Source organism: Pagrus major, chromosome 9 (assembly GCF_040436345.1).
Source record: "Pagrus major chromosome 9, Pma_NU_1.0".
NCBI lineage: Eukaryota > Metazoa > Chordata > Actinopteri > Spariformes > Sparidae > Pagrus > Pagrus major.
In genome coordinates, this window is record NC_133223.1 from 32,914,692 (window position 1) to 32,924,992 (window position 10,301).

The 10,301-nt window shown below is 38.2% G+C and overlaps 1 protein-coding gene across 1 annotated transcript in view; it reads left to right on the top strand.

Moving 5' to 3' along the window:
- The first annotated feature begins 6,597 nt into the window (after positions 1-6,597).
- The window catches only part of crfb1 (cytokine receptor family member b1), a 13,161-nt gene continuing 9,457 nt past the window's right edge, over positions 6,598-10,301 (top strand). Inside the window, exons 1-3 of the mRNA XM_073474040.1 lie at positions 6,598-6,662; positions 7,665-7,760; positions 7,933-8,059. Of these exons, the coding sequence (XP_073330141.1) occupies positions 7,712-7,760; positions 7,933-8,059 (176 nt within the window). The 5' untranslated portion in view covers positions 6,598-6,662; positions 7,665-7,711. The remainder of the gene's footprint in view (positions 6,663-7,664; positions 7,761-7,932; positions 8,060-10,301) is intronic.

The following is a 10,301-nucleotide window of genomic DNA, read 5'->3' on the forward strand; positions in this document are numbered from 1 at the left end:
CAGAAAAATCTGTTGTCAAGATTTAAGACAACTGCAAAAAGATAGAAGAGTGTGCAAGAAAACAAAAAAAGACAAGGACTGCGTCAGTCCGCTGTGGTATGAGCTGACAGAGGCGCAGTAGGCTCACTGTTATGAAGGCTGCGTGTTTCCAGCTGGGCTTATTGACTGCAGATGGCCTAATAAAACAAGTTGTTTTGAAACAGGTTAAAATGGACGCCCAGTGATCAGTCCCAGGGTTAGGATCTCTCTCTCTCTCTCTCACCAGCCAACAACTCTCACTCTGTTTGGATCAAAACAATGACTCCGACTCTCTTTAACGAGCTGGATGAGTTCTGAGTCCGCTCAAAGCCAAGTTGGCAGCGCCCGTGTGAGGGAAGTTTTCTCAGAACCGTGATGGACGCGATTCAGTCACTCTCCAGCTGTTTGTGAAAAAAAAACGTCATTATGAGGTGCTTGATTGGTTTGTGTTTTCTGTTTCTGGATATTTTTTACCAAACGAGAGAGCAGTTGAGAGAACAGCTCTCTCTCTCTCTCTCTGCCTTCCAGCTCATATCCTGTGAGAGACTTTGTTAAAGCTGCTCTCACAAACACGATCCGGAGCCAACACTTCTGTTCCGCTGATCATTCAAGACTGTTCTGGGTCTGTATGTGAGAGTGTGTGTGTGTGTGTGTGTGTGTGTGTGTGTGTGTGTGTGTGTGTGCATGGGTGTGTCGATGTGTGTGTGTGTGTGCATGTGCTTGCATTCATCTCCTTTTCGCCATCGCAGCGGATTTGTCGCTTTGCAATCTCAGTGCGTTTAGATCAGACGGTCGGATCCAGGATCCACAGTCGCACCGCAGCAGATGCAACGTGTTGAGTGTTGTATAAAACACGTGTTGTATATACTTCACTTCTGCACTTCTGCTTATGTGCAAGTAAACAGTGTCAGCGAAACAAAACTGCTACAAAAACTGTTGAATTACTGTGTAGTAATTCGTGAGAACTCCCAAGTTTGCAGCTAAATTGATACAAATTGCAGCATTTTACTAAAACTCACATCAAACTCGTCAAAAAAAGTCCAGAGAAAACATCATGATGCATTTCTTAATTTATCCACAGGCTTTTCTGACAGGTTCATAACTCCAAAAGGTTGAAACAGAGCAGAGTTCATACACTTGCAGGACTTCTTTGGTGACATTAGCCAGTGTTAGCTATTACCACTTTTACCTGCTAATAATCGTCGTACCTGAAAACCAGCGACACTGAAGAAATACAGAAAGAAACTGTGAGCAGAAACATGCATGAAGAAAAAATCAGAAGATTGTCACTGAAAAACAAATCAAACTACAAAAATGGCCTTTGATAAAATATTTTCTGTTGTTTTTTTTACTTTTTCAGTGCCAAATATATTTATAAATGTTTTCTAACACAGATGTTTTAATTCTAATGTCCCTCCGAGTTCAGGTTTTGTTTACTGTCACTGCTCGAGTCCCATTGTTTTCTATCCGGGCACAAACCATTAAATTATACTTTCTAAATCACCAGTATGCCACATTGCGACACTCCTGAGACTTGAAATTAGCCACAAGACCACAAAGTCTTACGTAAAAGAGTAATAAATGAAAAAAATGTTTAATTAATTTCAATGCAGTTGTTATTTTTCCTCCTCTAGCAGCCGCCAAAGTGCAGCTGATGTTCTGCTTTCTTTGGTGTGACTTATTCTGCGTCCTGGCACTGAATGCACTTTTCTGACTCTGTCTTTAACACATGGATATGGAAACAAGATGGTGACTGAAACGTCTGAGCTGCGGCTCTTTTGTTTTCTGAATGGAAACACATTTCATTATGCAACAGGCTTTAATTAACTTTGCGTGTCGCAGCTCTGAGGTTTCATCTGGTTCTGTCTAAAAATGCAACCAGAGCACGCCGAGTCAATTCTGCCTGTTTGTGTAAAAGAGCTGAACTCCTCTGCACACCTTTTCTGGGTTTGCCCTTCAGCCAACGGTCACACCCATTTTGCTCGGCACAGGAACCGGGACTGGGAGCTCGTTCACCCGTAACGTTGGTGGAAACTTACCGAGCGTCTTGTGCAGCCAGAAATTAGTCACTCCCATCTGGTGAACGGGGTGATTACGCACCTCCACAAGCCACCTTTTAATGGTTTTCAGACAGGATGTTTAGAGCGGGCCGTGAGACTTTGTGCTAAACGCTCCCGTCAGAGCTCATCACACGGTCTTAAAACGTCTGGAACATTCTACCACAAAATGGGTGAAAATGAGATCACCGGGTTTTTTGGGTTTGACATCACCCCTCTTGAGTTCGAGCCTCGACTTCCTTTTTCTTCTTCTCTTCTTCTCTCTTGATCTTCGGTACAGCACCTTAAGTATTTGCATCAGGGAATGTAATTATTCAAATGTAAAAAAAGATTGCGTGTAGCCCACGGCGGTGTGCCTTAAGATGACTTTTAAACATTTTTACAACCTCTGACATGTTGTGCGACTCACGGCTGACTCGTGTACTGTTTCAGGAACAGATTGTGTATTTGGGAACGGCTTTGGAAGGTTTGATTTGTATATAATTTGGCTTTTTAAAGCAAATTCCTGGAGCTTATTTGTTTATAATGACAAGACGACGTGGATTATTTCTTCCGTCCACAAACTTTGTTCCTCTGTATAGTCTGAGATAATAAAACGTTTTTACAAAGAGGTTCTCGTGTCTTTCTTCAGCTCGTCTCCATGTTTGTTCTGACATCACTGCTCGTACTGAATTTATTTTGTACGTTCCAGGTTTATATGGTGAATTAAAAACTTCTGTGTCTTATTTTTGTAAAGGATAAATCAGTTTATTCCAGGAAACAACATCACACATGAGATGAGAATCTGACTTCATCGTCGCACTCCAACAATATGATATATATAATTAATATATCCTGCTGAGGAAGTGATCTTACTTTAAGTACATTTTGTTGTTAGATGATGACTCAGTGTTTATTTGCCATGACCACAGTCTTTGTCAGGGTTTCCTCGGTCACTGAAGGAAGCAATAATTTAAAAACATGAAAGTCGTTGTCATTAAACACACCACAGGGTTTTACCCAGTTTACTGACTTTAACATCAGATCAGAAAACTTCTTTTAATCGTTGCATTTCCAGATCTCAGCAATGAACGTGAGTATGTAATTAATACCATTAGGAGAGATTGTTAAATCTCTGAAATAAAACCAAGGTTGTAATTAATCATAATCTTAACCGCAAAACCAGAAACTCAGGACGACAATATTACAGAATAAACAGCCAACAGTCGAGCCACACACGAGGAAGCCTCGTCTGAAGGTGAGTTAAAACAAGAAGGCAGAACAGAAAATGCACAAACACAAAAAGTCGTTTCAAGTCAGAGGAATAAAAGTGATGAAACAGGCAAAATCAATAAAGGACGATAAGAAGACGACGTCACATCAGAAGAATCAAGAACAGATAATAATCAGAGTATCAGAGTAAAAAGGACATCTGTGGTCAAAGCTAACTGAAGCTCACGTCGTATTAATATAATTCAAAGACTATTAAAGTTAATCAGGAGCAGGATTCATTTGTTCTGTGTTTGCTCTTTTTTTTGCTTTTTGGAAAAGTAAGTGTGAGCAGCCTTCAGGGATGGAAACTGTCTCCTAACACAACAACAACCTGAACCACTGGAGGACACAGGACCCATGAAGTCCACATGTACAAGTTTCCACAGAGCAGAGCGCTGAAGCCTCGACCTTCAGTTTCCATCGTGGACCTTATTACATCCAACCTGTCTGGTCGTGAATGAAGAGACAAATAATGTATTGATCCTGTTTGAACTGTGTCATGAGTCTCACACATGGTGTTCTTTAAACCAATAAAGTGTCAGTTTGTTGTATTAAAGTCAAACCTCATGTGGTTTTGTGTTAAAGCGCTCAGTGAACTACATCGTCTCATCAGCACCAGAACCAACACCAACGTGGAGCCAACTGGGCTCAGAAAAGCTCGTAAACAAGATGAACATCACAATAAATCTGCTCATATTGATAATTATAACAGATTTTTCTTCATGTAAATGTGTGATTTTTGAATTATGGCTTCATGATCTCAGATATTATCTGAGGTTTTTTCTTGTAGATTTAAATTTTATAATCTCAGACGATATTCCTCTTATTTCTTGTGAATTTGTAATTTTTACTGGTGAATTATATTTTAATAACCAGGTTTTACTCCCTTTTCTTTTGTTTTTTTCTTGTATATTTTTGACTTTTTGGAAGTTTATGATGTAATTATCTCAGGAATTATCTGAGTTTTGTATGATATCAATGTAAAAGTGTCAGTTTGTCATCAAACTAATGAAACATCAGACTGTGAAAACACGGCCGACAGTGTCGTTAGTGACGTCGTCTCCTGACTTAAACATTGTAGAGCTGCTCCTGTATATCAGCAGCTCACAGAACTGAACCAGAACCAGTTCTCCTTTCACAGAACTGCAGTTGTGCAGATTTATTGAGATTTTCACCTTTTTTACGACCTTTTCTGAGCCCAGTTGGCTCCATGTTGGTGCTGTGCTGTTAAACTGAATCACTGTTCAAATTAAAACAAAATATAAATTCCAGATTAAAGCTGAAGTCTGCTGCTGTCACACTGTGGAGGATTATCACAGACGGGCTTTGAGGAGGCTCTGCAGGATGTTTCACACATCTGTACACACTGAAGACTGTCCTGCAGAGAGAAATCCTGCAGAGTTAGGAGGATAATTTGAATATTAAAATATGTAACATATCAGACAGCAGCAGAGGGAAAACATCTGATTGAATACAACGTTATGGGAACTTTTTGGATGTATTTTCATCTGTTGTAAGTATGCTGCCATGTTTTAAATATAAGTTTGTGCTGTTAAAGTCCTTGAGGGATTATTTTCTCATTCAGTCATTCAACAGATCGCAGGACGCCACAGAGAGCTGTCAGGTTTTTATCTTTCCTCTCATCACCCTCTAGTGGTGCATAAACCAATAAAAAGAGAAATACAGCCAGCTCAGCCTGGAAAGTACAGAGTGACGTTTGGCAAGTGCACTCACAAAGGAAGCCTTCACAATAAAAGCAAGGTTTTTCAGGGAAAGCAGGAGAGGCATCTAGTTTGAATTATGTGGGAAACATGAGTTTCTCTTGAGAGGTAATATTTACTGTATGCACATGATGCGTTTGTGCACAGTTGGTGTTAAAACAGCTCTTTTCAGAGCCTGCTGCACTCTTTACTGCCCACTTGTGGCTGAGAAACGCAAATGTAAAGGATTCAGGAGGCAGATGATGATGAAGCACACGAGCTGCTGAGATGGAGAAGTGCAAGTTAAATGTTTATGACCATAAATATATTTATAATGTTGAGGAATTTCTGCACAGATTTATGTTATTTTATATGTTAAATCGATTCAAAAATGTATATATAAATATATATCGGATATATAACAGACAGTATGAAGCATCTTCTGGAAAGATCACTTAATTTCTAAAAAATAATGCTATTTTCCAATGTTTTAATGATTATATTAAAGACTTTTTAAGCATGAGAACCGACATTTTGTTGAAGCTCACGTATTTGAATCAGAATTTTTGTAGCAAGTTTACAAAAAATGTGTATTAACATTTATAGCACAGAAAAATACGAGTAAATCAGTGTAATAAACCATGATATTAAAATATATTTTTAATATATAATTTTATCTTTAGGCTACTTTTACATTTGATACTATAGTACATTTAATATCAGAAAATGTTACTCAAGTAATATTCATATTCGGCAAACAGTTCATCCTTCTGTGCTCCACCAGGCACCACTTGATTTCTTTATTTTGTTTGTTTAGGAGATAATGCTATTTTCTCATGTTTTAATGATTATATAGCTAAATCTACCTAATACACTTCACTCACTTTTTAAGCATAAGAATCATTTATAGCACAGAAAAATAAGAATAAATCAGTGTAATAAACAATAATAATAATATATATACTATATGCTACTACTTTTTACTTGTACATGCTAGTATGAGTAAAGTACATTGAATATAAAATATTATAAAATATTACATTTTACCAAAGTAATATTTTAGCACCTTATGAATGAATGAATGAATGCAAAGTTATTTCAGACAAGTGAAAACAAAACAAAAAGTTAAATAAGTTCGACAAATAAGCAAAATAAAATGAAACTTAACATGCACCGACACGCCCGAGAAGGAGCAGGAAGAAGTAAACTCTTATTTAATCCTTCAGCTTCTCCACAGCTCAGTAATTAATCACAATCAGTTTACTTCCACATTACATCTTATCTTCTGGCACTTGGGTACAACCATGATTAATAGTTGTTGTTGTTGTTGTTGTTGTTGTTGTTGTTGTTGTTGTTTTTAGCTCATTTTCTGATGGATGGTGGACTGTTTGCTCTCATCACTCTTCACTGACATGGACCTGAGATAAAGTTCAACTGGATTTAATGAATTATTCTGTATTTTGTGCTTTTATTTTGAAGGAGCGGTGCCTCTCTCTTATCTCTCTCTGCCATGCAGTGTGACGTCAGAGCGCTCAGATGTCGTCATGACGCAGAGACGTCAGTCGGCTGGACTCGGAGCTCCGCACCGAGGATCTCTGTTTTCCTTCTCGGGCTCAGAGACGTCGAGACGCGGCCGGTGAGTGTGTGAGTCTGCGGACGCTTTGTTTAACCTCAGGGACGTGTTGTTGTTGTCGTGTTAGCAGTGACCCGACAACACTTTGTGTCGGTCCAGACAGTCAGAAATGTGTTTTAATGTGTCAGGTAGCTTGACACTGACCGACTGCACTGACATGTTGTTATTAATGTGAGCAGCAGGCTCGTCAGCGACGCCTTAATCTCCTTAATATTTGTGTTTTGTGTCGGTTTAATTCTCCGTAATGTTTTTATTCATGTCAGAGTCAACTGTCAGTCAGTTATCTTGAAAAATAAATAGCAACTTTATTAGAAAATAAGAGAAGGCTGATTATATAACTGCTCAAAAATGACTAAATTAGCATGAAGATGTTTTATTTACATTCAGACAGAAGGGGAATACATTTTTAATGTTATTCCTGTTTATTTTTATCATTTATTGCACTGTTTTAATCTTGTTTTGTATTTAATTATGTGAGCTTTAACAGAAAAAGTGAGTGAAGTGAGTTATATAATCAATAAAACATGAGAAAACTGATATTTTAAAGGAGCAGTCTGTAGTTTTGTTGTAGAAATGTTAATGAGAAGAGAAAGATCGTCATTGGCTGATTTTTCCCTGCATAAACAAACTAAATACACAAACTCTCTGTTTTCATGACTGAATAAACAAACTGACCTTAAAGGTTTACATGTGGCGGACCCTGCCACCTTGCTAGCTTCAAACAGTGTTCTGAGAGCTTGTTTTCCTCTGAGAACAGCTTGTTTATTCACTTATGGTTTGAATTTCCTCTCTAAAACTACATAATGCTCCTTTAAAGTCTGTTATATAATCAATAAAACATGTGAAAATAGAGAAAATAGCTGTAAAACACAGCTATTTTCTTTTTAATCAATTCATATTTTGTTTGTTTTTTAAAAAAACTTTAAAAACAAACAAAATATGAATTAAATAAAGAGTATTCTCTCCAGTAAATGTGTGCACGCTTTATATTTCCTTGTTTTTCAGACAGTAACAATGCAGCCTAGCACCTGGCGCTTCACGAGTACAGAAGGATGGACTGTTTGCCTCTTCTCCTCTGTCTCATGTCACTGCTTGATTCTGGTGAGTACACAGAAGTCACTTGATACTTGAGAAGTTGATTAGTTTCTCAAATACCTCAGATACCTTTCTTCTCCTCAACACGCCCACACGCTCTTATCAAAGCTGCTGACACACACAGGTGTGTCTGTGAACCTTGGGACTGCATCACGTGTCTGTGCGTTTGTCCTCGCAGCGCTCGCTTCCCTTCCTGCTCCCGTGAATCTGTCCATCAAGTCCGTCAACTTCCACCATGTCCTGCGCTGGGATCCCGGGCCCGGCACCCCGCCAGGAACAGAGTACGAGGTCTACAGGGTCACCAGGTAATTCCCCCCTGTCCACCATCTTGTTAACTGCTCTCCACTTCCTGCCACACTCAGCCTGATGGCATTTCCTCTTTGGGTAGCAGCAAAATGTCCCATCAGACAGTTTTCTGTGGAGTTTGATCTTACTCGACGAGTTCGGTATTTCCTGTGGCAGAGTATCAAACCTAAACAGGATGCGTCTGTAGCGCCGAGCATTGTTATCTGCCCAACCACATTACATTACAAATTTAGCCAATTTAAGCCAGTTTTTCCTTCTTTCCTTCCTTATTTCTTTCTTTAAAAGTCCTTGTAGAGTTTCTTATTCGAAAGTTTGACTTTTTCTTTGAAACATATCGTTCAAGATGCAAAGAATACAACTATAAAAATAAAATCTTACATTTCAGTATACAAATTGACTCTAAATCACAAGAAGCTGCATTAGTTTGATAAAAGTAAATGTGGGACAAAACAGAATTGTAATAAAATACTGAAGTGCTGCAGAGACGCCTCCAAATCTTGATCTCATCATCGTGATTTTAATAGTTTTCAGTGAAAATGGAAATTGTGACACAACTGATTCCCACTAAATAATGTAAACACATAATTTAAAATGTGTAAAAAACATTAAAAAAAAAAAATGTATTGTCTATATATTTATTCATTTTTTAAACATACACATTAGCCATATTTTTCTTACAATAACAGCATATGACTGCACAAATATCGATACATCAGCTAAAATACACACCTCTTCTCGAGGCTCTTTCAGATTCACTCTTTACTTCGGTGAGAATATTTTTTTCTGAGAGTTTTTGGAAACATCAGTCGGCAACAGTTTCCATTCAAGTCCACAAAATTTCACGATTGTGAGAAATCCTAAACGATTTCCGAACAATGGAAAGTGTGATCATCTGTGTTTCCATGACAACTGAGCAAACCTCGTCTGGTGACGAAGACCTTTTGATTAAAGCTCCAGAACGAGCCGATGAGTGGACCCCTGAGTCGAGGTCTCTTTGTCAAAACCCAGAAAAACATGTCCTCAGATTTGTCACATGTCGTCGGGGACAGCTTCTGTTGTTTTATAGTATAGAGACAGTGGAGAGATAACAGGAAGTGAAAGGGAAGTGAGATGGGGAACAAAATGCAGAAGCTGGACTCAGAGCAGGGACGATCTGGGTCACGGTTGGCACTTTAAACCTCGAGACTTGTACCAGACTCTCTGACTGCTCACGTTATTCCATTGTTTTCTTCTTATTTATATATAATACGTAGTAAAATATGCTGTAGGGTGATTTATGTCCATGTCAGTTGGTCCTTCCGTGTGCAGACACCTTAAAGCATCCTCTTTCCTCGTATCTCGTCCCTGATAAAGCAGAGAGAGAGAGAAGACAGCCGGGTGTTATGAGTGCTTGTATTGTTTAAGCAGAGAGGATCTTTTTACTGCTGAGAGGAGATAAGAGACAGATCTATCTTTAAACATCAACTTAGTCTCCACAACAAGGATTGAAATGCAAATTCATAGATTTACATGTAATTTGGTTGTGGCGCAGCCTCATTCGCCATAATAACCCCGACCCAGACCGTGAGACTCCTGAACTCATCCCAAGTGTAACAGGACTCACAGACTTTAACATTAGTTCATTTTTTTTAACAATACATTTACCTTGTAGCTTGGTTTGTTGTGAACGTGTGGAATAGGATTAGGGCCACTGTAACAAACAAACAAACAATGAGATTTTCTGGCTTCAAAACTCAGAATTCATAAGTCAGAATTCCAGTATTTCCAAGAAAGAAAGTCAGAATTCAGAGAAAATACTCAATATTCTGTTTTTAAAGACAAAGTCCTGAACAAAAAGTCAGAATTCTGAAAACCTCGGTCTTTTTTTAATGTATTTTCTTTACAGTGGCTCTTATCCTCCTCCGTATAAATGTGTATTTAATTCAATCAAAAATGAACAAAAATCTTGCAGGAATATATATTACGCAGTTTTATCATCACAGTTTGATGTTAACTTTATCCTGAAGTCTTACTGACATCATTACACACTTAAAGATTAAAAAGTTGTAGGATACTTGATTTTTTATAATATATTCTTGCCTTTTCATGAGGAAAAAGCCATAATACGTGTAAATATATCACAATAAATGTCATTCATGAATATATTTGATATGCATCGTGTGAATTTGTCGAGTTATATCAGCCCCCGGGATCAACCGCGACCTTTACTTCAGTCACGTTTTCACTCAGTGCATCTGTCTG